At 60.8% G+C, this 25,220-nt stretch overlaps 1 protein-coding gene and 2 long non-coding RNA genes across 22 annotated transcripts in view; 1 reads left to right on the top strand and 2 right to left on the bottom strand.

Annotated features, from left to right (window-relative positions):
• The window catches only part of CACNA1C (calcium voltage-gated channel subunit alpha1 C), a 435,155-nt gene that overhangs the window by 299,923 nt on the left and 110,012 nt on the right, over nt 1–25,220 (top strand). For 15 of the 19 annotated variants that reach the window (XM_074357570.1, XM_074357565.1, XM_074357567.1 and 12 more), the window contains 3 exons: nt 3,980–4,176; nt 13,532–13,635; nt 17,166–17,338. In XM_074357570.1, the coding sequence (XP_074213671.1) occupies nt 3,980–4,176; nt 13,532–13,635; nt 17,166–17,338 (474 nt within the window). Of the gene's footprint in view, nt 1–3,979; nt 4,177–13,181; nt 13,286–13,531; nt 13,636–17,165; nt 17,339–25,220 lie in introns of all 19 variants that reach the window. The other 4 variants (XM_074357569.1, XM_074357561.1, XM_074357563.1 and 1 more) reach the window with 1 other exon arrangement.
• Nucleotides 13,660–17,374, bottom strand: LOC141575926 (uncharacterized). Of its 2 annotated transcripts, XR_012504029.1 has the most exons (3): nt 17,260–17,374; nt 16,416–16,597; nt 13,660–16,176 (listed from the first exon to the last, which is right to left on the bottom strand). It is a non-coding gene; the product is annotated as an uncharacterized LOC141575926 (long non-coding RNA). The 2 variants fall into 2 exon arrangements; XR_012504028.1 differs by having other exon boundaries at nt 13,660–16,597.
• On the bottom strand, nt 20,279–23,033 carry LOC141575929 (uncharacterized). Its single transcript, XR_012504032.1, has 2 exons — nt 21,167–23,033; nt 20,279–20,911 (listed from the first exon to the last, which is right to left on the bottom strand). It is a non-coding gene; the product is annotated as an uncharacterized LOC141575929 (long non-coding RNA).

The raw sequence follows: 25,220 nt of genomic DNA, 5'->3' as shown, positions 1-25,220 counted from the left end.
GGAGTGGGGACCTCACTGTTGTCCATCCCTGAAGATAGACGTGACCAGGAAATGTACCTGAGTCGCCACCTGCTTCCCCCTCAAGAAAAATAGCCAGATTGCTTATGTGGTGGGTTTAACCTCCCTGCCCAGTTTGGAAGAGAAGTTGGCCCCAGTCATGGAAATAACTGTCAGCCCAAGAGCCAGGGAGGCCAAGGACAAACACCGGGAGACACGTTCCCGAGAGAGGAGCCCCGCCAGCCCGGCCAGGAAGGTGACTCGCGCTGTGTGTGTGGAGCCGGCGTCCCCGCTGGGCAGGGGGCCGAGGACACTGGCTGCAGAAGCCCTTCAGCCCAGTGCCCTGCCCTTGGGAGGGAGCTCGCTCACCTCCTCCTGCCGGACCCGCGTCTGAGGCCAGTCCCGGAGCCTCTCCGTCCCTCCCCGCCCAACACGATTCTGCCCACGTGGACACCAGCGCTGAGGCAGATGGAGTGTCTGGGATCCGGGCGCACTCGGGGCCGCAGGGAAGAGACCGGGAACCTGCCGTCTTTGAAACTGGTCCCCTCGTGTTTGGGGGACTTTTGTACCATGTTTGGGACGGGTGGAGTTACTTGTTTGTTTCTTTGTTTCAATTTTAGACTTTAGATTGAATTACCACATTTTCTGCAAACTTAAATTATGCAAAAGTTGTGCGCTCTCGTCTTGACTTTTTCATGGAATCTACATCAGATTATTCTTACACCTTGAGATTAGGTTGTGTTCCTGTAGATCTTAGAATACGCTGGATTTGGACCCATGTTTCCTTTAAAAGCCACGCAAGAAAGCTGGGCCGCTAGGCTGCCCCCACCCCGGTCCCCTGCAGACGTCCGAAGAGGCAGTTTCCCCCAATCCCCGAGGCATCTGCAAGGCGCCTGCCTTGTTCCTCAACAGATACATCGCCATATGCCAGTGCTTTTTGTTTCTGGTTGTCCATCTGTTGGGTGGTGCTCCAAGCCAGGTCACTCTGAATAGCTCTCTCAAGCACAATGGTTACCCCTGAGACTGGCAAAGAATTGACTGGCAGAAACCCAGGAGTGAAGTCACTCTCATTCTGTCCAGGCCTTCAAGTTGGGGCCTAAAAAAGAAACTGATTTTTGTCTGCGGTGGTTCCTCCTTGGAAGCCCCGGATGGAGGCTCCCAGGCTTCCTGTTAGCGGCACTGCCGAAGCCGCTCCTAATCTCTGTCTCCGTGTTTTAGCACAAACTTAATTTGGACTTTCCAGGATGACGCTGCTTCTCTTCACTGTTTTGAGTCGGGGAGCCCACACCCCTTGGGTCCCCCTCCCACGTGGGGCCCCCACTCTCCCCCTGGAACGCACAGCCCTGCAGGAGAAGCCATCGCGAGCAGGCTCCTCCCCCCCTCACCGAGCGCGCGTCGCCAGGACCCGCTGCCCTGCGTGCTCACGTCTCCCAGTGTCGCTGCAGTGCTTTTTATAGGCTCCTATTTTAACCAGATCATTATTGCTTAATTGTTCTCAAATCTTTTTTTTTAATTATTGTTCAAGACAGACGGAAAACCCCGGAGGGGCCCCAAGCCTTCAGACCGTCTTTCTGAATCTCATCCTTTCTCATGTGTTAATGAGGTGGTGTCGCCCAGGGGCCATTTTCTTTCCCGTGCGTGTTAGTAACTCCCCCAGATGTGCTGCCCTCTCTTGAGGCCACTCAGGGCTCACTTGGGCCTCCTTCAGCTTTCCCTTGGGAACCGAGCACGCGGGGGAAGCTGTCAGATTAGCGGCCGTCAGCGGCGTCTTCCTCGCACCAGCAGCACAGAGGAGGGAAGAGCCGCAGGCTCCCCTCTCTTTTGTCACCTTCTCTGTGCCCACCTGCCACCGCGGCTCCGTCGAGTGCCTGGACACCACGCTCTGGAGAGCCGCCGCTCTGCCGGCGAGCACCCGCGGAATTTAGGATGTCTGGTTCCGGGTTTCCAGTCCGTCTACTCTCCACTTTTAGGTGCTTCGTGCCCACTTCCTTATGCAGCCCATAGGTTTGAGACGCACTTTTTAGTTTCCAGACTTTTCCAGTCTCTTGTTGTGTAAACTCACCTCCAAATCCCCAGAGATTTCAAAATTCCAAAAGTCACAAGAAACTGCGCCTGAGTTCAGCGACATGAAAGGCCCCCCCGGGGCAGACCCGGGAGTAGGGGGTAGGGGACGCTGTCGTCCCGGCGTTGGTTCAGGGACCAGGGACCCGCTCGGTCATCACACAGACTCACAGCTGGAAGCACCAGCCCCGGACGAGCCAGGACGCCATGCCGTTCACAGTGGCCCCAGCAGAGGCAGGCCCTCTGTCCCTCAGCGGGCGAACGAGCGGACAGACAGACTGCGGGGCTGGGGTGGGAGCAGGGCTGATGCAGACAGACCTGGGAGTCTGGGGCTACGTGGGCATTTTCGGTGGGTTGCAGTGATGGCCTGCGACTCTGTACATTTACTGAGAAGAGCTGAGCCGTCTGTGTTCTCTGATGAACTGTAAGGCCTGTAACTTCTATTTCTACAAAGAGAGAGGGGAAAAGCGGGCCTGTTTCTTCAACCACATGGCTCGAGTCCACGCCCCCAGCGTGACGTCTAAGTTAAGGATCAGTGTTTCTCCGCTGCCTTCCTTTTGGGAGGGGATGGTTTCAACTCAAAGCCACAAATCAAGAAACAGCCACCAAGCAATCGCCTCCCGGCAGAGGTGGCCCCCAGGAACCTTGAGGGGTCTGAGACCAGAGAGGACCCGGAGCCTGGAGTCTCTGAAGAAGGATGACCAGCAGGTTCTCTCTCAGGGACGCACGTTCGCTGTTGCTGGATGGAGACCATTGTCTGCTGTTCGAACCAAGGTTTATTCTGTTTATTACCGTTTCCTTCTGCAAACGCGAGATGTCCTTAGTTTCGCAAACTTCTGCGAATTGCACGCTGTTACCTCCCGCTGCTGGGACCGAGATTCTCTCGGTACTTCACCAGGATGGACATTCTTAGCTCAGCCAAGTTTTAGTTCAATCTACGCACAATCTCCATGCAAGAAGGTCTTACCTCGTGCGTCTCCTAGTGGCTCTCCCGCATGGGGGAACCAGCCACGGTGGATGTGGTGCTGCTTCCTGAAGAAGCCGAGAGTTCTGCGTCCCTGGGGGCCTCCTCCCTGTCACCCGCTGCCCCCTGTCTCCTCTCCCGAAAGGCACTAATGCTGGAGAGCAGAGGGCACGTGAAGGGGTCCCCACGACACGCACAAATGGCTGCAGTGGGGGTGTCTGTGCTCGGGGGCCGGGACGGAGACGGCGGGGCTCTCCCTCCGGCAGAACTTATCTTCCATCCTTCATCTGAGGGGGCGTCCACTCTAAGGTCACTTGCGTCCTGGTAAAGCATCATGTAATGGGTAAGGGACCCACGTGGAGTCAGAAAGTGTCACAGGGTGATTTCTGGCTGATTCTGTGGAAGACTCTCCCAGCCGACCCTCCCTCTGAACGCTGGCAACCAGAAGAAAGGAGACCAGGACTCACTTCCAGACTCCGGGGTGTTTTGTACTCAGAGTGGTTGCAACGTCGTGATTTTTTTGTTGGCCGTTGGCCGGGCAGCAGCCCTCCTGTCCCTGAAATCAGTGACCGAGGTTGCAATACAGCTTTACAACAAGTAGTTGTTACTACTTTTTTTTTTTTTTGGTGGGGCAGGTAATTAGCTTTACCTACTTGTTTATTCCTAGAGGAGGTGCTGGGGATTGAACCAGGACCTCGTGCAGGCTAAGCATGCGCTCCACCACTTGAGCTGTGCCCTCCCCCTACAACGATCAGTTGAAAGCACTGACCTCCGAAGTCCGTGGCGGCCTAAAATGCGTCCCTGGTGCCTCGTGTTTGGGGGCGTGAGTGGAAGTCTGCTCCGTGTTGCTGTCACGGTGGCCGTTTGCCGTCCCCCCGGCTCACCCACCACTTTCCTCTCTAACATCTCTTGTTTCTCCCTCCCCTCCGCTCCTTCTCTTTCCCCCGGCCACTCGAGATGTCCCGGCAGAAGACGACCCCTCCCCCTGCGCCCTGGAGACGGGCCACGGGCGCCAGTGCCAGAATGGCACGGTGTGCAAGCCAGGGTGGGACGGGCCCAAGCACGGCATCACCAACTTTGACAACTTCGCCTTCGCCATGCTCACCGTGTTCCAGTGCATCACCATGGAGGGCTGGACCGACGTGCTGTACTGGGTACGTGGCGGGCCGGCAGGGCCGGAGCCCGGGGCTCGCACTCTCCCCCACCCCCACCCTCTCCTCCACCCGCCCCCTGGAGGCGTGCTCCCATGCATACCTGGATGGAGTGGCTTTGACTTCTTCCAGGTCTTGCCCGAGAAACCACGCATGAGACTTTCACCTAGTGAGTCTCCGCCCACCAGCCCAAGACAAGCGACACCAGGGGTCTCCCCCAGCCCCTTTGGGGGCTCCTTCCCTTCTCTGTGTGTCCTGCCTCTGTCCCCAAAAGAGGCACTGTCCCCAGGAGGCACAGTTACCCCCTTCTGGGGCCAAGGAGGAAACTCTAAGAGGAAGCCCTTTGTGCTGGCGCGGGCAGCGTCCTGGCGTGTGCTGTTGTGTTTTTACGTCTCACGACAACCTTCCCTGAATTACAGCAGAGCAGCCCGTCCGACGAGCGCACGTGATCGTTCCCACTGCTGACAAACCACCCTGCTGGCTGTGAGATGCTCATTTAGAAATGCGGCTTCTCGAGGGTCAGCCGGTCAGCCGTCCGTCTCCTCTCACCTTAAAGGTGCCCCTTTCTGCCCCAGCAGCCAGCACGGCTTTGCCAACTCTCACGTTGCTGAAGTGCCAGCTTTTCGGACAGCCTGTCCCATAAGCAAACAGGCCATATTTGATCTGTCTCCGTCTGGCAGAGTCAAGTTCATTATTTGTGGGACCTCCAGAAAAATGCCATTCTTTGCAGTGTCTCCCACGTCAGTGCAAGGAGTGACTTGCCAGAGCCCAGCGCTGTTCCCAGCATTTGGGTGGAAAATGCTCGTTGCCAGGCTTGAAAATACCATCGCACCCAGAGTTCTGCAGATAGTCAAATTGACTTGGCCATCCCCAAAACCACCCAAGAGCCCACTCGGGGAGGGGGGGGTGGATGCCTTCCCAGGAGCGCAGCTGCCAGACCGGGAGGAGTTAGCGCCAGGAGAGGTGCGGCCCCCTCCTCGACCAGGAGGCGGAGTTCTGGAACCTCGCAGAGACGCTCTGTGAATTCAGAGCATTGCAGCTTCTAAGTTGTTTTTCAACGATTCCAAAGCCCTCTTCTCCCAATTTTGGGGTTAGAGTCATCAGGCTGAGACCCAGCACTGCCGTGAAGTGTGTACCTCTCTGCGAGGGACCAGCTGAGACTTGCCAGGGGGCCTGGGACCCAGCAAACAGGATGGCACGTTCCTTGCTTGCAGGGGTGCCCAGGTCTCGAGGATTCAGACATAACAACGTACAGTTCAGACGAAAACCTGGGTCTGGGGGAGCCAGCTACACTAGACTGAACCGTGGCCTCACAGTGGCCATGTTGTGACCCTTGCAAAGGGGACAGAGGTCTGACCACCCCTCCCTCAGACGAGATGCAGCGACAGGCTCACACGCAGGAAGAACTTGGTTCTGAATAATCTGAGCCCAAAGCGGAGGAGCTTCCTCTGTCTGGGCAGGCTGAATTCCCTTTTGCAAAGCAGGTCAAATCCCAAAGTGGCCCTAACTGGTCCTTCTTCCTTGGCACCTCCTGCAGCCCGGCGGCTCCTGCCTCTGGGCCCCAGCACACTGATTGCGGGGAACGGGGCTCAGGAGCCTCAAGCCTGTGCCTTGAGTTGCTATGGAAATGCCTCCCATGGCGTTAAATGGAGGGCAGGGTGGCGGTGGGTGGGGGGGTGGGGCTGGGGGGGATACGTATAATTTACTTTGCTGACAGCCCGAAGTATTTTTGTGCAACTCCCCCCCCTCTCCCCCCAGCAGCCAGAGGTGACCCAGGAGGCTGTCGTGATGACAGCCAGAGAGGGGGTGAGAGGGGCCCACATGGCAACCACCAATTTCCAGCAGCTGCGCTTGCCTCCCGCTCCCGCCCCCTGGGGCTGGGGATGTGGGGGGGTGCCGGGCTGGGGGTGGGGCAGAGGAGGGGCGGTGAGGGGCCGGCCCCAGGCCCACGGCCGCCTCGCTCTGACTTACCCAACATCTTTTGAAACAACTGTGCTGTGTGTGCATGTGTGTGCACATGTGTGTGCGTGCGTGTGTGTGTGCACACACACGCACACACACACATAGGGAACTGAAACAGGACCTCTCGTGAGCATCCCCGAGGGAAGCACCTCTCAGCCCAAAGCGCCTGCTTTCGGCCCAGGTCTCTGCTTGTCACTGTCCTGCGGCCACCTCTCCCTCTGCCTTCCTCCCTCTTTGGGACTCCTCCTCCTCGCCGCTCTGCCTGCATCTCCAAGCACACAGACTCTCACAACTCAGTGTGCTTTGGCATGACACCCACAGCCTGCCAGACAGGGAGAGGGCACCCTCCCCGCCCCGCCGTGGCCCCAGGAGCGCGCAGTCAGGCCCCGCACCTGCATCTTAAGGCCCCAGGAGACGGGCTCCGACAGCCCTGGAGTCTCACCGACTGAACCCATGTGGTGCTCTGGCTGGGCCCCGGCTGGGAGGCGGTTCTGCGGAAGGCGGGGTCTTCCCTTCGGGACTGCGTTTCCCTCCAGTCCAGGACGCAAGTCCGGAGGACGTGGGGAGGGCGGCTGCAATTTCGGGTGTAGCAGTGACTGGACACCGGAAGCTGGTCAGGTGCTCCTGGGGAGCGAAGAGGCCACTAAAGTCCCAGAGGAGCGGCTGTCGCCCAGTGAGGGGTGGGGGTGGTCACCCGGAGCGAGGGGTGGGCTCCGGCCTCCTCCTGGGGCGGCATCTCCTAACCTCCTACCTCTGGTTTTCATCCCACGTTTGTGATGTTGAAGAGATAGTGGATGAAGGGCACAGTCAGGCCTGGTCAGTAATCCTCGGACGTCTCCTCGGCTGGTAAAGCCACACGTTGGGACCGGCCTGAACCAGCACCCCCTTACCTCGCACCCCGCTCGTTCCAGGGGCCTGTGGACGACAGAGAAGGCGTGGGACGGGGCACTCGGAAACCAAGCCAGAGCTCGGGCTTGAGGGAGTGACTTCCTTGGGAAGTGGCTTCTTAAGCCAAAGCCTCTCCATTTACCGTCAGAGTGACCACACCCCTTAAAAGTAACAGGAGAGTGATCGTGTATAAGTGTCGGCTCCTGGGGAGCAGCAAGGCGCCGGGGAGGGGAGGCCCTTCGCAGCACCCCCGCAGTTTCCACATCTCCTTTCGGGCGTGTTGTGACCCAGTGCCGCGTGGTTCTGGGCTGCTCTCTCGTGTGCTGTGGGCTGTGCTCCTGAACCAGGACAATTGTAGGTCCTCAGACACCGTCTGGAGCTGGAGTCGCCTTGAAATCTGAGCAGTCCTCCCTCCGCGGTCACACCATCCATGCATCAGGGCTCAGCGCTGACTTCGTGCCCAGCCTGGGGATGGCCCTGCTCCCGGGGACGGAGCCGCGTGGCCCAGAACTGGGGTTGGGACCCCTGGCGAGGCCTGGGAAGGGGCTGCAGCCAGTGTGGGTGCCGTGCGGAAACCCAGGCATCCAGCTCCTCAAAATCTCAGTCCCTGGACAGCTGTCCATCCGGAGGCTGCTGTCCACCTCTGCCCACGGTGCCCTCTGATCCAAGCCCCGAGGTCGCTGGGCCCCCTCTGGCCCATGTCCCAGACTCACCTCCTCCACCGACACCCCGGCCCCTCCTTCCTGAGAAAACCTTTCATTTTCCCCCACTGGTTTCTCCATGAGCAGTCCTGATTTTTTAAAATTAGGAATTCAGCTTAAAAATAAGATCAGAAAGAATATTAATGAGTGTATAGAGGAGAGATGTGTCTATGGTGTTTCTGCTTCAGTTTGGGTTTAGCTGGAGGCCTTGGGAACGAAAGTGTAAGGTTTTAACTTTGCACAAGTCAGCTGTCAGCTCCACACACACACATGAGGACATGCTGGGAGACCTTCCTCCCAGACACAAGTACATGTACAGGTACGCACACACAGACACCCACACAGGTACACCCACACAGGTACACACACAGACGTACACACACGGACACACACACACAGGTACACACACAGACACACACAGGTACACACACAGACACACACACAGGTACGCACACGCACAGGCACACTCAGGTACACAAACGCGGGCACATGCACAACACACCATCTGTGGTCTCTGGTCTTGGCACTGCTGAAATCCCCCTTGTTAATGACGAAGGTCCTTTACATGCAAGCAGGTGGAATTCAGGCATTTTACCCTGTTTTCTGCCACTGCATTTCCACCTCATTTCACCACAAATACGGAAAATGAGCCTCTGAAGGCATCAGGCAAGCAGAGGTGGGGGAACTGAGTTCTGCTGATGGCCTGAGAGCCATTCGAAGCGCAGAGCTGAGGGAAGTCCTCCAGTAGCCCAGAAGCCGCGTCCTGGGCTCCCTGACGGGTGTCGGGGGCAGGCATGTTGGGCTCCCAGCTCCCTGTGGCCCTTAACCTTGACTCTGCCGCCCCAGGGAGAGGGGCACCCACTCAGCGCCCTGCCGCGTTGAGCAGAGAACCGGTTACCTACACGGCAAACTGGTGGTTTATAAACACGTTGAGAAGGAGAATTCATATCTATCAAAGCTATTGTCTGTTTACTTACGAGGCTTTGTTCCATTCCCTTCACTGGCGTTAGACGAGTCCTAATTACTCGATTATCAACTTAACAAACATTCAGTGAGCACTGACGGTGCCCCCAGGTGTGTGCTCGAGGGCCTGGGTCTGATTGGATAGATGGGGACACGCCGGGGAGCGTGGCTCACACGTGCACACACACGCACATGCACACGGCCGAGCTCAGTGAGCGCAGGGAGAGCTTCCCAGAGGAGGCGGGGTTTCGCTGGCCTTGAGCCGGTCAAGGAGCAGGCGAGAAGGAAAAGCAGCTTTGTAACACTTTGGGAGACTGGAGAGAACCGTGCTTTGGGGTCTCGACAGACAGGAACAGCCCGGCCGCCCCTGGGTCCTCACCAAGAGTCCGCGAGGCCCACCCTGGATAACCGGCATCCGCAGGCCTCCACCCCACTCCCCACGTCCGTGCAGGATCCCCGCTGAGTTTCTAGGAGGGAGGTTTTAAGTCGATGGAGGAGCTGGTTTTGTTGGCCTCCTTCGCGGCCGGCCTGCTGGCATCCCCGCCACGGTCTGGGCTTTCCTGGTCAGTCGGCAGGGCCGGGGCAGAAGGGGGTCGGGTAGGACCTACTCTCCGGCTCGCTGCTCCCCAGTGACCTCTGGGGGGACCGTGTCCCACAGGCAAGGTGACAAAGGCCATCGCCCGGGGCCCCGGCTTTTGGGGCAGAGCAGACCCCACCCTCTGACGACAAGGCTCTGGGCTCACACCTCCTGCCTCTGAGGGCAGGTGACAGCCTCCCGGCGCCCAGCCCGGGCTGCCCAGACTTCGGGGGCCGCCGGGGCTGCGCCTTAGCGGAAACTTGGCGGAGAAGGTGCTGAATGTGGAGGCTCCCAGGGGCCTGCCCGCTGGGACAGACGGAGGCCCTGAGGAAACAGGGCTTCTCCTGTTAGGGGAGGCGTGTGTGTCGAGGCTGAGGGTTTGAGGCGGTGGCTCCCCTCCAGAAATTGGACGTGGGCTTCAGAAGGTCTTCCGTGCTTCGCCTTCAGTGCTCCCTGAGCTCCGGGCGCGGGTCCTGGGAAGAGCTGGGTATGGGTTCCAGCAAATGCTCTGTCTCCCTGCTGGTCTCGGCCCAGGGGCCCCGTGGCTGCCAGTGGCGGACGCCAGGTGCCCCTCTGCGCGCCTCCCCTAGGAGGGACCTGCGGACCTTCCGGCGTCCGCGCTTCAAGAGGACCTGTCCTTTCTTCACCTCTAAATAAGGAGGCCAGCAATCTGGGTCATTTTTTAAAATACGGCTTTATTTATCCTTGTCTTCTAAGTGGCCCCGTCCCCGCCGACTGAAGTCATCCGTCTCACTGCCTTGGGCGCTGACCTACTTCCCGGCCACCGGGCGGAGGCTGGCTGCCCAGTCGGCCCCAAAGCAGGTGGAAGAGGCAACAGTGAGAGAGAAGCAGAGGCCGGAGCCAGGCAGGCCGAGAATCTCCTCTGGCTGCTGGGCACAGCTCGGGGGGCTGTGGAGGGGCCCCAGGACTCCCGTGGAAGCCCCCTCCCCATACCTGCCACCCCACCCTGACCCTCTGAGAGGGCCAGCCTGCAGCCGAGGCAGAGACCAGAGAGTAGGACGGGGCCTGTGAGGCCGTGCGTCTCCTGGGCGGGACCTTGGCTCTTCATGGGCTGTCTGGGGGGCCCGAGGTTCTACAGGAGTTGTGGGGTCACCCTGAGGCCGTCTGTGGGTCTGAGATCTGCAGCTCCAGCCATCTGAGGTCCCGGTGATGCTGCGTGTGGCCCAGAGAAAAGGACACTCAAACTGCACAGGGGCCCCAGGAAGCCTCCGAGGCGTGTGGGCGCCTGAGTCATCAGAGGTGTGTGGCCCAGAGGACTATGTTTTCTGTGAGCTTAAATGTTCACAAAATGTAGGGCACAAGGAGTAGTCCGGAGAGACCTCCCTCAAGGAGGCTGCTGTGGCACCAGCCCTCCCTCCCCGTCCCCGTCCGCCCAGCTCTGGGGGCAGTTCCACAAGGTGGCCCATGGCCAGCTGGCCGTGGCTTCCACAGGAAGGTGGGGTCTGCACCTGGGGAGGAGCCAGGACCTGCCCGGGACAGACCCCTCTGTGCTGCTCACGCCCACTCGCAAGCAGGGAAGTGCTTCCCAGTGGGGTGGAGCGGCTGCGTGACGGGGACACGGCCTGGTGCCCACGGTGCTGTGTGCCTTGCCCATCTCTGCCGAGCAAGGATCCAGCCTCACCAGCTCTTCCCGAAGGGCCCACCTCCCAGCAGAGGAGGAGGGAGCACTGCCCACCATCACAGGCAAGACTGAACCTTGGAGAGGAAACCGCGAGGACTGTGGATTGGATGCCACAGAAGCAGCCACGGGTGCCCTCCTCCTGCCTGGGCTGCTCCCCCCACGGCTGTCACGGCGGCAGGACAGTGTCCTGTACGCAGCAGGCACTTGTGAACCTGGTTGAACAGACGCAGACCCCATGTGATGGCTACTGAGAATAAAGGATCGGGTCACGTCCCGTCATAACCCGTGACACATGCCTGGCTCCCCGGCCCTCAGCACCGTCACCCCACGGCCCCTGGGTCCTGAGCCTTGTGTTCCCCTCCTGGGAGTGAGCGCATCTCTGGACACCTTGCACAGTGGTTTCCTTCACAGACTTGGCTCAGACGATGACCTTCTGATGAAGGAGGCACCCAGCTTGGACCCCCTCTTGGCCGCTGCTGTGCTGGGTGTCCAGTGCTCAGCCTCCGGGAGACCCTGGCCCAGAGGAGGATGGCCACACGCCACCGGCTCTGCTTCCAGCGATCGCCAGTTCCTGGAGCCCCTCCCGCCTCAGGACCCCTTGGCCTCCAGCGGCCTTGCTGCCCGGCCCCCTCTCCCCTCAGTGGCCCCTGATGCCAGGTCTACCCGGGCCCGCCCAGCCTTGCCCCCGCTGGCCCCGCAGCCTCACACTGCGGCCTTGCTCTGTGCCTGTGACCGTGAGCACCCGAAGCCCCACAGCTGCACCCCCACCTGGCATCTGCTCGCCTGTCCCCTGACTGGCAAGGGCTTCCCGTGTGCCGCGAGGCGCCCAGCACCTGTGAAGTCCGCCGTCCACACGGCAGACATCCCTGAGGCCCACCTGTACGAGGTGCTGCTCGAAGCACGTAGGGGCACGGGGCACGCCACACGGCCATTTCCCGGCAGCTTGCCCCCCAGCCCGGGAGACAAACGGTGCACAGTGGTGAGTGGACCACAGTGAGAAGGTGCCCAGAGCCGAGTGAAAACAGGGCGGGCCACATGGCCCCAGGAATGCGCCACAGCCTCGCCGTGAATTGGGTTGAATTGTGACCCGGAAAGTGGGCGCGTCAGGGACCCTTCTGTTCCCACTGCCTCCACTCAGACCAGCGACCCCAAGGCCAGGGCACAGGCAGGTGTCTGTACTGCGGCCACCTTGGGTAGATCCTGCCAACCAAGTTCTCGTAGCCCCAGATAAACACACATAGATTTGGAAAGGTCGTGCTGGGATGTGACGCCTCACCCTGTCGGCACTTCTCAAAGGAGACTCCAGCTGTCCCGCCGACCTGGGGCTGCAGCCCGTGTCCCAGCGCGCCTGACCCTCCTCAGGCACCTGTCAGGCCGGCTACTCCAGCGCACCTGGCATCACCTGGGGCGGCTGGGAGTCCACGCGACTCTGCTGCGGGTCCTCGGCCGGCGTGCGGTGCCCAGAGGTGTACAGGGAATCACAGCCTCCGTCACGTCGTTGCTTCTGAGCCTGGGGCCGCAGAGAGGATGACGAGAAGCAGGGGTCCCCGACCTCAGCTCACGTCAGACTCGCCGAGGGGCTTGTGAGAACTCGGGGTGAGGGTGTGCCGGTCCGGACTGGTCCCGGGCTCCCACTGAGGCTGACGTTGCTGTTCTGGGACCACACCTCAGGACCGCCGACGCGGACCATTCAGGAAGCTCGAGCACTTAGCCAGTGCGACATCTGTTTGGAAACTCAGGGGCACGAGACCTTCCACGGCGCCTCTGCGATCTGATGGGCTGTAGGGCAGGGACCGTCCCCCAGACACATGAACCCAAGCGCCCGTCCTCCCGGCCGTGGCCTGCGGTGCCGTGAGGCAGCTCGGTCCCCCCTCGAGGAAGTCTCCTTCCCACGCACACGTCCCCGGAGGTTCTGAGCCCCCAGCTTGTCCGTGAGAGCTGAGGCCGGGGTCCTGGGCACGGTGGGAGACCTAACGGCCACATGAACCCAAATGAGCAAACCACCTCTTGAGGTGACCCAGCTTCTTAGACACGTGACTAGAAAGCATTGGAGAAAAATTCCGCCCCACAAAACAGCGATAGTGAGGGCCTAGAGACTCCCCCCCACCCCCCCGAGGCAGGGCCCGCACGGTGCTCACGGCCCAGACGGGTCCCGAGCGCTGAGCTGGGCGAGCGGGGCAGCGGCCCTCCCAGCCTCACGCCCCCCGCTTGCCTCCCTGCCTCCTCGCTTCCGCCCTCCGCTTTTCTCTCTCCTAACTGTCCTTCGTCTTTCCAGATGCAGGACGCTATGGGCTACGAGTTACCCTGGGTGTATTTTGTCAGTCTGGTCATCTTCGGATCCTTTTTCGTTCTAAATCTGGTTCTTGGTGTGTTGAGCGGGTAAGCTGCCGGTTTCTGTGTCCTCTCTACGACGCAGCTGAGCAAGGCCCCAGGCCCTCTGTATCCGTCACCAGGCCCAGGAAGAACGCCAAAGGCTTCCACTCGGCCGCCGATTCCGAGCCTTGGCTGGGCAGGCCTCTTGGCCGCTGACTGACCGAGAGGACCCCGGTCCCGCCCGGGGCCGGGGGGCGCGGGGCCGTGCTCGGCTGCTCGCTGGGCTGCACTAACTGTGGTTCGTTCTTCTAGGTCAATGATGCCGTGGGAAGGGACTGGCCCTGGATCTATTTTGTTACACTAATCATCATAGGGTCATTTTTTGTACTTAACTTGGTTCTCGGTGTCCTTAGCGGGTAAGCAGGACCAAGGAAAAGGTCTTGAATTTTCCATTTATTTTATTTACTCTGTCTGCTCCTCTGGCTTCGTTCTTTTCTGACTCTGATGAACCTGGGACTCGGGTCCCCCTCGGGAGCCTCGAAGGGATGTCCTTGGCCTGGCTGGGCGGAGGGCAGACGTACGAGGGTGAGCCCACTGGTATGGGCTGCGGCGGGAGGTACCCAGGCCCACCTGCCTCCAGCCAGCCCTGCCCGCCCCAGCAGTCCAGGTGGGCAGGGCACTTCTCCTGGGCCCCCAGCAGCCGGGCCTCTTGGGCGGGAAGGGCTTGGCCACAGGATTGGAGATTTGGCCTGGGTGCTTTCCACCCGAGCAGCAGCCTGGCAGCTGGGCACCTGCCCGGGCTCTCCGGCCGCAGTCCCCGCAGGCTAGCAGTGACGACTCAGTCCCCCTCACCCTGTGTCCCCTGGGCCAGGGCATGACGAGCTTGAGCTGCAATGCAAAGAAACAGAACAGACTGAAATTCGATTTCTCTTTGGCTCTGGTCAGACTGAGCAGTCCCTGTCTTTCTCTGAAAGACGTTTACAGCCGTGGATCACTGGAGAACAGAGTATGCTTCCCTGTAACTTTGTCCCAGTGTAAGGCCCACCTAATTCCGGCCTTCACTCAGGTGAAGCTGAAAAGTGGCCGAGGCAGCATGTGACCGGGGCACCGAGCAGCCCTGGGTGGCCACCTCCGGATCCCCCAGCAGCCACGCCAGGGCCATCACCTGAAGGCTCCTGGTGACATTCGGCCACCTCGCCACGTGGGGGAGGGCAGCTGCTTCGAGGCTTTCCTGCACGTCCGGGGACGTGAGTGTCGGGGAGTCGGGCAGAGGAGGGAAGCGCCTCTTGAGCGCTCTCCCACCTCTGGCTGCAGCCACCGCCTCACAGAGGGGTCGGGATCAGTCTTAGATGTGGGAGAGGGCAGACCCCACCTCCAACCCTACCCCTTCCCACGGGCGGTGGTGAGAGGTCCCATCACACCGGACCTTTGCCACGTGCTCCTCTGTCTGGGTGAAAACGACACACAGGACCACAGACGCCCTGGTCAGCTGCCTGGAGGGTGGGAGGGTTTTCAGTCTGTGTCCAACACAAGAAAATGCCCTGTGTTCATGGTGAACCATCAGGAAAAGCACTGAGAAATCGACCCCATCACCCCACTCGAGGCAGAAGTTTGGAGGTTCCAGCTCTGTGCTTGCTGGATGCCCAGTGTTCTTACACGTTCGTCACCTGTCTGAGCAAACACGGGTCATAAATAGCACGACCTCTAGGTGGCTGTGATGGAGAGAGGCCACTTACGTCCAACACTTGGCCCACAGTGACGCTGTCATACAGGGGCGATGGTTCACCTGGGGGCTGTCAGAACGGATTCACTGAGTAGAATCGACACACGTGACAACCACAGCCCTCTCCTCTCAGAGGGGAGGGAGGGAGCCCAGAGGTGCCCAGCGGCCTGTGCAGTGTCCCCTCTGCTGGGCAGTGTCAGGACCAGGCACGGCCCAGCTCCCCTCTTCTTGACGCTGCCCAGTGGACGTACGTTGAATGATTTTGAACTGGGACAAACCCAGAGCTCTGAACCTTGAAGAGGTGTGTTTCCACATTCCTCCCCCGAGATCAGGAGCAAATCTGACACTACGTCCAGGTCACCCTTCCCTACTGCAGGCTGATCCCGGCTCGGGAGAAGCCATTTTATAACAAGAACTTGAACTCTCTGCAAAGTCGTCCAGAAGAGCCACAGTGAGCCCTCAGCTGTGTGGTCGCCCTGCAGCCCAAACCCGCTCATGGGAAGGAGCAGGGTCTGCAAATGTGCGTTGGCAGGAAGATGGTCGGGGGGCCTGGAGCTGCAGTGAGGGGTGATTTGCGGGGTGCTGTCTCCGGAGGGCAAGCCCACGGCCCCGGGAGGAGTGGCGGGCACAAGGGCAGGGGCCTCTCTGCACGCCCGCTGGTGCCTGACTGCAGAAGGAGGCAAGGCTTCCATCCACATCGTCAGCTGTCAGTCTGACTCATCCCTGGGAAGGAAAAGAGGGTCCTGCCAGTTGGCAGGAAGCCCAAGAAAGAGCAAGTTCAATCTGATTAGAACTGGATTAAATCAAAATGAAGAAGAAAATTGTATCCCAACGGGAGCGTCGTGAAGGCAGCCGTTGAAGGAACGTGTCCCCACCTCCCAGGGAAATGGACCCTGGACCACTGCCAGCCCTACCCCCCCCCCACCAAAAGGGGTGATGGTGAGACCCGTGCCCGCCGCAGCGAGCACAGACCCTGGATGGCGGGCGCGGGGCCTTGCTGTCCTGCGGCTTCTCGGTGTGTCCTCCTTCCCAAGGCGCCCGTCCCGTGGAGCCTTTGCCTCCTACAGGAGGTCCCTTCAGGGCGGACTGTGCAGCCTCCCGCCGCGAACGAGGCCTTAACTGCTAGGGAAGGAGTCGTGTCTCAGCGAGTGGCCACGGTGCCCAGTGCACCTCACACGCCCCCGAGGGCCCATTTCCCGGGGCTGCACGTCACAGGCAAACGGCTCCTATGCACCTGTTTTGGAAGAAAAGGCACAGACTTGCTTCGAGAGTGAGAGCCAGGCTCTGTGATTCCCCGCGGGGCTGCCAGCCCCTCCTCGCTCAGAAAGTGAATTCAAAGTCAGAGAGGAAATAAGGACGGAGTCAGAGAAAATAGGAACTAGCCACTCCCAGAAACCGTTCACTGGGCCCCGCTTCCCGCAAGTCCCAGGCCAATTCCAGTTTCCACTCGTTACCACTTTAAACTGAACGCACCATTTAACTCCTGTATCATCTGGATTTTGTGTGTTTTTCCATCCTGGTTAGTTTCCTTTTTTAACCGGAAGGGCAGCCCCAGGACATTTTCTTGTGTTTGGAACCTCTTGCTTCCCTGCACGTGGGGAAGCACTTTCTGTGGGTTAGAAGCCCGTCCAGGCATGCTCCGGGCAGGACGATCCCTGGGAACGAGACCCGGGTTGAGGAGAGGGGACCTCCTGGGTCTTCGTCGGCGGTGTGCTGGGAAACACTTAACCACTGGCCCTTTGGGGGGGAAAAGCCCTGATTTGTAGCAGCTGATCCCCACTATGCGGTCCTGAGCCGCCACGGAGGCGTCGGGGCTGCGCAGAGCCGTGCGGGGTGCGGGCCGCCGCCCAGCGCCAGCCGCAGGCCCCCGTCGCCCCGAGTCCCGTGAGGGCTGCCAGCCGCCGCCCGCTACTGGGGGACGGGAAGGCATGTTCCGTAGCTGGTGGGGGGCTCGCCTGCTGCTGGCAGAAGGCGTTTCCGGGTCGTTGGAGGACATTTGTCACGAGAGGCAGAGCCTGCGATCATGACCCCGAAGAAGGGGAACTGGACTTGGTCCACCCTGGACTCCTGTCCCGAGTCAAGAAGGTCCCCTTGGGTGGCTTCCCCCAGATCAGACCTGGGACGGGCAGAGCGCGGTCGTGCAAAGTGGGGGCCGGTGGGTGGGCTTCCCGTGCGAAGCCATTAACCCCTGTTCCCTCTTCTCCCCGTCCGCCCTCTCGCCAGAGAGTTTTCCAAAGAGAGGGAGAAGGCCAAGGCCCGGGGCGACTTCCAGAAGCTGCGGGAGAAGCAGCAGCTGGAGGAGGACCTGAAGGGCTACCTGGACTGGATCACGCAGGCGGAGGACATAGAGCCCGAGAACGAGGACGAGGGCCTGGACGAGGAGAGACCCCGCAACAGTGAGCAGGGCCTCCGCCGGGGGCGGGACGGGGGCGGGGCCGGATGAGGAGAGAGCCCCCCCCCCGCAACTGAGAGCAGTGCCTCCGCCGGGGGCGGGGCAGGGGCGAGGGCGGGGGCGGGGGACTGAGGCCGGGGGCGGGGCCGGGGCTGGGGCTGAGGCCGGGGGCGGGGCCGGGGCTGGCGCTGAGGCCGGGGGCGGGGCCGGGGGCTGGGGGCTGGGCAAGGAGAGCCGCGGGCGAGGGCCCCATCCTGGGTCCCGCCCCCGGCAGCACCTGTCCCGCGGGTGACCGTCCTCCCCATGATTGAAGCCAGTCACGCGAGTGAGGCGGAGGCTCTGGGCCTAAGACAGCAGGGGCTTTGCCAAGATGGGTCTTCGCCTGTCACTTGGACGTCCTCTTCCCGAGCAGGGGCGGGCGTCCTGCTCCGGGCTCCTCCGGAGGGCACAGCCTCCACCTGGAGCCCCTGGAAAGCGGGGTCCGGCCCCTTCCAGGCACCCCACGCTCTCACGGGGAAGACAGCCAGGGGTTTCTCTTGAGGAGGTTACAGTCGAAGGTCCGGGGACATGCTAAGGGGAGGGCTGGGGGCCGAGAGGAGCCAGACAGGACCTAGACATGCTATAGACATGTAGGCATGTTTTAGACATGTAGGCATGTTGCAGGCATGTTACAGACATCGGGTTATTCACGCTGAGCCCAGCCCCTCCCGCTGGGGCTTCCTGGGCTGGTGGTTGGAAAGGTTTTGCTGGGATGGTAGTGAGTGTGGTCGGCGCTGCCCACTCACAAGTGTGGGGATGGTGGTGGATCGTGCAGACTGGGGCTCCTGTTTGGAAGCCTGGCAGTTCTCAGAGGTGGGCCCTGGACCAGCACACCGGCCTCCCCTGGGAACCTGGGCTCCTCTTCAGAGCTGAGGACTGAGGGGGGCCCAGGGCCCTGTGCGCCGCAAGCCCCAGGTGCCGGGGGTGCAGGGTGACCGTGAGAGCCCGTGGGGTGGCTCTCACTGCTCTGTCTCCTCCGACCTCCCTCTCTGTGACTCTGACCACCCTGTCCTCCTCCTGCGGGGTCCTCCCCTTGCGTGGTGCACATTTGAATGGGGTGTCTCTGGGCAAGGAACCGAACAGGTTAAATAGCCAAGACACTTGCTGTGTGAGGTCAGGCTGGAAGGGCAGGAAGCCAGAGACGCTCTGGGGTGAGCTCAAGCCACTGCGGCCCAGAGGCTGACAGGAAGATGGGTGTCCAGTGATGTGTCCTCACGGAGGCCGGGAGGGCCAAGGGACGTGTGCACACACGTGTGTCCTGACCCGTGCATGTGAACGTGAGGTCTCCCCTCTCGGCACCCGTCACGCCCCACGTGCGCACGGTGCCCCGTCGGTCTCCGGGTGTCCCTGCTCATGAGTTTCCCAGCCCTGCCCGGGGCTGGGGAGGAGCAGGTGGAGGGGAGGGAAGAAGATGTCAGTGCTAACAGAGGGCAGTGTCTCCGTCCCTCTCAGACTCGGACTGAGTACCTCCACCGGCGAATCCCTTTCGGGTAACTGCTTAGGGCGCAGATACAAAATAAGACACATGACCGGGGACTGGCTACCATGCGGTTTAATAGCCTAAGGTGGGAGTCACACTCTGCTGAGGAGTGTTGCAGGTGGGAAGAGGGGCCTCTGACGGAGGCAGCGCCCCGAGGGCCTCCCTGGGAAGTGCTCTTACGCTGCTGAAGGGCGGTGGGCGGCTGGTGGCGGCGCTGAGAGGTGTGTAAACCAGCGAGCTGGCCCGGGAGCCGCGGGGGCACTGCTCTGACGCCCAGGAGCTGGCATTTCGGCCCTGGCCTGCACCCTGGTCAGGGCAGGGCCCCAGCCCACAGCTGATGGGCTGAGCGTGTTTCTTACGTATCAGTAGAAACATGCGTGTCCGCTGGCCGTGAGCATATGGTGGCTGTCCACAGAGACACAGCTGCTCGGCTGTACCCCGAGGACAGGCATGCTGCCTCCCTGCCCCGCCCAGAGGGAGGGCTCTTTGCCGCTGGACATATCACCTGGACTAGGCCCTCTACCCCCGCTTCTGGTCCAGCTTCAGGAAGCCCATAATGAGCCACCTGCCCTAATGGACCGAGTCTCAGCCTGGATGTCCCTAAGCCCAAATATGGATGAGATCTGGCCAGAGGCCTCCATTCCTCCCCGTGTCCTCTTTCCTTGTGGCTGGAGGCGCCTGGGGCGGGCTGTTTGTCCTCAGCCAGCCTGGTCCTCGGAGGACGGAGTGCAGCCTGCCTCGCCCACTGGGGAGATGATGTGGGACAGTTCTGGGGGCGGGAGGCAGGGGTTGAGTGTCTAAAGAAGCCAGAGAGAGTAAACTACAACCAGGCGGAGAGCCGAGTGTGCCGCTTGGGAGCGGGGCCGGGAGGCAAGTGCAGGGGCAGGGTCTGCGGGGAGGCCGGTCAGAGGCAGGGTTGACGTGATTAGATTCTTAGGGAACTGCAGCCCACTGGGTGTGCGGGAAAGGCAAGCCCATGGCTCAGAAACTACGTTGTTATCTTCAGAATCTCATAGTTTGCCCTCAAATACAAGGGGGAAATGCTGCTGGAAATTGTGTGTGTTTCCATCAAAGTAGCGTCTTCATCTTTGAAGTTGCTGAGAGACTGCAGCACAGGGTATCTGCCAGTTCTCTCCAGCTCCAAGACTAAGCAGCCTTTTAGGGAAAAGGGGGTTACCACTCTTCACCGTGGCTCTGGCAACGTCTGCCTGTGCCCCAGGCAGGACCCCAGGTGGCCCATGGTGCGCCTCATAAATGCCTGCGGTGTCGGGCGTTGGTGAGACAGGTGGCTCCACTCGGAAACAGCTCAGTGACACCCCATTAGGCGGGAGCCGAGCGCACCTGCGGGGACCCAGGAAAAGGCGACACCACTGCAGCCGTGGGAAGAGCAGGGTGGGAAGGTGGCAGGCAGGAAGGGCATTGAGGTGAGGTGGCCAGTGCATTATATAAAAATACATATAAATACATTCCAGTTCATTCATCCACCCATCCATCCGCCCATCCACCACCAAGGTCTGCTCCCCAGGCGCGTTCCTGGCCCTGGGAGCCAGCAGTGAACAGTCATCAGAAACCCCTCCTCACAGAACGGGAACCTCTTCTTTCTCCTCAAGGTCAAAGTGTGCGGGCCGAGTGTCTGTGCACATGGGAATCGCTCTCTCGTCGTGAAGACCATTCAGAGGCAGCCCAGCCCCTAAGGCACACGTTTGTGCGGATGGGCGTGGAAAAGACAGACAGGCGGGGAACTGAGACTCCACAGAGAGAGCAGATTAAATGTTTACCCGGCGTGTTCAGCTCTGTTCTTGGGAGCCACTTCTGAGTCGTCCTGCACCAGCAGAGCCGGCGGCAGCTCCCCGCCCTGCAGAGGCTGGGAGAGCGAGTTACGAGGGGCCCGTGGGCTTGAGAGCGCGATCTGACCATCACTGATCTGCACCGTGGGGGGGGGGGGGGCGTGCGTCGCCATCTGAGCTTTTTCACATTTTCACCCGTGCAGTTTTCCCCGGGCTTGCTCGCGGTCGCCGCTGCGCACATCGGGGTCCTGAGACAGAGTCCCGCCGGCATCTGCTCAGGAGGCGTGAGGACGCTAGCGAGCCTTGCTCCCCGACCCCCTTCCTGCGTTGCCCTCCAGGCGTCGTGTGTGAGAGGCCATCCCAACCCCGGCCCGTGGTCACGGCACCCGCCTCTCCTGCCCCCCACCCCACCCCACCCCACCCCCGTCACCTCCAGCTGGTCCTGATCCAGCCCTAAACCGTCAGGGCTGGAAAATCGCGGAGAGATCAGGGGAGGAAGCCGGCCCCAGGGTGGGAAACAGCTCACCTGGGCCAGTGATCCGAGCGGTCGGGGCTCAGGCCCACCTCCAGGTGAGTGGCCCGGCCGCTGCGCCTGGCTGTGCAGTGAGGCTGCTTCACGGATTCTCTGGCGCTGGTGGGACGTCCACCCCTGGGCAGGTCCCGTGGACCCGTACCGTGCGCAGTACCTCACTCGGGCCGGAATCGGGTCCGAAAGAGAACCCAGCTGGTGTCTCCCCGCAGGCAGTACGCCTGCCTCTGGAGCGCAGTCCGACCGCTCTGCCATCCGGCGTCTCGAGTTTGTGGGCACCTTTGTCCCAGCCTGGGGACAGCGGGGGCTCACTAAGGGGTGGACGTGTAAGGGGACATTCAGTCAGCTGCCAGGTCTTATCCGTGGTCTCCTGGAAAGTCCACGCGCGGATTTGATTTTAACCTAATGCTTTGCAGACGGACACACCTGGGAGAGTCGCTCAGCAGAGGGGTTGGGGGGACATGAGTCACCCTGAACTTCCCTCCAATCCACTTCCTCTGATAACCAGTGCTCAGCCCCCAGACGGAGCCGCCCACGCCCAGCTGCCCCGCCCCTCCCCCCACGTTCACACTGGGAGGTAAAAGCCCTTGTCACAGGTTCCCTGTTGGGGAGAGAGTCACAGCTCCGGTCTCTGTCCTGCTTGCTGCTGTGGGCAGCGTCTGCGGCGGCAGAGGGGCGGTCCTGGCTGTGCCCGCACAGTCGGGCGCATGGCGTGGGGGCTGTGGATAGAGCATGGAAACTGATCGCTGGCCTCACACGGTCTGGGGGAGACCTTCTGAGTGACACGCGGGCCAGACTGTCCTGCTCGTCTGAGAGACACCTGTGCGTCCGTTCAGCGCACGGGGGCACCCAGCATACCAGGAGGGGCCAACGGTCTGCGTCCCGAGGTGGCTGAGGGCCAGTTAGGGAGACGGGTGCACAAGGACCAGGTCCCAGTCGTGGACGGAGGGTCTGAGCAAGGGCCTAGAGAAAAGCAGAGAACAGAGAACACAGTTCCTTAGGGTGTAGACGTCCTGCCTGGGCGGCCTGCCTGTAGGACCTGCCTGGGGTGGCCGTGTTGGCCAGGTGGGCTGACTGTTGTAATGAGGACGTCTCAGCGCTCGGCAAGGTGAGGAGGCTCCTTGCTCCCGGCTTTCTGTGGGCCGGGTGTTGGCAGGAGGGGGTTCCCTCCCCCAGGGCCTCAGAGGTCCCTGCATCTGGGCAGCCAAGGAGGGATGGGGAGGGCGCAGGGGGCCCGCGGGAGGGCGGGAGGCCGGGCAGGGATTATGGACCTCGCCCGTCCGCCTGCCACTGGCCAGATCTCTTGTCCCAGAGCTCCGGGGGTGGGGACACAGTCTAAGTGCCAAGGGGGGGGACACACCCCGCGTCTCTGTCGCCCAGACTGGCAGCAGCTCTTGAGGCCACAGGAAGAGAGAGGACCTTGATGCTGAGAAGCTGCAGGTGTGAAGTTAGAACAAGCAAGGGGGGTGGGCGGGGAGAAGGGACTGCAGATTAGGGTGCAGGGAAGAGGCCGAGGGTCAGGCCAGCAGGGGAGGCTGAGACCTGGTCCCAAACGGCCTCAAATGTGGACTGTATCCTGTGGGTTCAGAGGAGCCACCGAAGAGATCCGAGCAGAGGGCCAGGTTCATGTCGGAAGGTCACGGGGCTCTCTCTCTGGACGGTTAGTTGAGGAAGGGGGTGGGGGTGCTGGAAGCAGAGAGACCAGGGGCTCGGGGGCTGCCACGGCCTGAAGGGGGAGGCACAGGGGAGCAGATGGGAAGACAGCCCTGCCCTGAGGCCGGCGTCCACAAAAAGGGCCTAGGGGGTGAGCAGCCTGCGCGGTTCCAGACCTTGGGTTGCGCAGAGCCTGCCCCCAAGTGGCTCCCCCTGGAGCTCGGCAGTGGGAGCCCTCTGCCCCCGCTGCCTCCCCTCCGGGGCCAAAAACTCCGACAAGCCATCCCTTTACCCTAAAAGGTGCACGTGTAGAATCCCGGCGGCTCCTCCTCATTCAGTCCCCGCCCTTATGATCCGGTGGTTGATGAGAGAGAAGAGCTGAGAAAACCCCAAACGCAGGCTGCACAGCCTGTCCCTCGGGGCCCCTGCGCCAGATGGATGCCCTTGCGCCTCTGCGGTGGCAGCTCTGTTCCCGGAGGAGGCTCCCCCTCCCGCAGAGGAGGGAAGAGTCCGTCCTCTTAAACAAGCATCGTACCTGCCGTGAGCCCCGGACTGGTCATCACTATGGCCGCTTTGCGTCTGGGCCTCATGGTCAGAGGGCAGGACTGGGGCTGCGTCAGCAGCAGCAGATGGGGCTCCCGAGGGCAGGAGGCCAGTGACAGTGTTAGGCTGGACAGAGGCGAGAGAAGAGGGGCCAGGAGAGGGGAGGCCGCCGCATTGGGGCCGCTCCTGTCCTAGCCGGGCCGTGGCCCTGTGCGGGCTCTGCGTTCCTTCCATAGCTGAGCGCATGGCTCCATCGAATCCTGCCACCCCGGGGTCACTGAGCGCCTCCCAGCCTGTGTGCAGAACCCTGCGGCCCAGCCTGCCGCCCTCCCTGAGCGCTGGGGGGCTGACTGCGTGGGCTGTCTCCTGTAAGAAGGGCAAGGGCAGGCTTTCTTCCTGTTCTCGGGCGTGTGCATCCCCTTCCTCCTAGAAATCCGCGCGGCTTCCGTACTGTCTCAGGACGAATCACAGAATGTGCTCAGAGACAGCACGGCCCAAACCCGGCAGGCCCTCCCAGGGCAGGACAAGCAGTTTTGTCCACTTCCAAACACCTGACTTCAAGCCTATGCTTGGACTTCGCAGAAAAGGCCGTAAACTTCCCTCCTGCCGCCCCCTCGTTTGGATCCATGCAAGGGGTGGCGTCAGCACACCCCTCCCCACAGGAGAGGACGAGCAAGAAAACCGTGTTCGCACCGAAGACTCTGCTCAGAACTCAGTCCCTGCTGGGCAGCCTCCCACGAGGGCCGTCAGGGATGAAGGAGGCAGAGCCCAGGACAAAGGAGGAAGCTCTTTACTCTTAAAAATGTACATTTTTGCTGTTCAGACTTAATTCACATTAGTTCCTCAGACTGACCGAAATTACCCCCGGCAAAGAGACCTGCAGGGAAATTCACCAGACGGGGCTTTGATGAAGACATTTAAAGGTGTATCCTTTCCAAAAATATACATTTGATTGTTTTTTTTGGTGGGGGGAGGTAACTAGGTTTACTCATTTATTTATTTTTAGAGGAGGTACTGGGGATTGAACCCAGGACCTTGTGCATGCTAAGCGTGTGCTGTACCCCTGAGCTACACCTCCCCCTGCATTTGAATTTCGGTAAGGTTCTTCAGTGCTAGGTGGTTTTTTTTTTTCTTACAAAAAGTAAGGATATTAAGGTATTTTCACACATTTGGACGGAGAACTCTTTGATGTTCCCTAAATTCACATTCTAAAAGGGATCTGCCACCCGTGACGCTGGTTTTGACTAACACCCCCTAAGTCCTATTCAGAGGGCTTCAGAGCTCACCTCGTGCAGGAGCACAGCGCGCCCCAAGATCAGAGGGCCAGGGAAAACAAAAACGCAGGCCAGAGGCTGTTCAAGAGAGATCAGAAGTGCCCTGGAGCCTGTCTGTGCCTCTGTCTGGGACTGAGGTAAAGGCCACAGCTTGCCGAAGAGGCTGGAAGCCCTGATCACGTGCTGGACGGCTGTCTGCAAGGGAGGAGCCTGTTTACCTTCCCAATTCCAGGCTTCAGATCTGCCCGTCCAACAGCAATATCTCATTTCAGCGACTCATGAGACATGGCCATAGTGCCCAACGTCAGGCCAGTTACTATGTCAAAAAAATTCTCTGAAAATAACACCGTGTACACACACACATGCACATACTGCGCACTCACACATACTGTGCTCACACGCAGCCCGCCATGCACACGCACCCACACCGTACACACGGGCAAGGAGACACTGAGCCCCGCCGTGCACACGCACCCACACCACGCACACAGGCAAGGAGACACTGAGGGCGCCTTTCTTGGCAGGGACGCTAGGAGCTGGAGCCTTGCTGCTTCCATCAGTGGGTCCAGCTCTGACTAGAA

The sequence above is a fragment of the Camelus bactrianus genome, chromosome 34, assembly GCF_048773025.1.
Source record: "Camelus bactrianus isolate YW-2024 breed Bactrian camel chromosome 34, ASM4877302v1, whole genome shotgun sequence".
NCBI classification, from domain to species: Eukaryota; Metazoa; Chordata; class Mammalia; order Artiodactyla; family Camelidae; genus Camelus; species Camelus bactrianus.
This window is presented reverse-complemented; position numbering and strand designations above follow the sequence as displayed.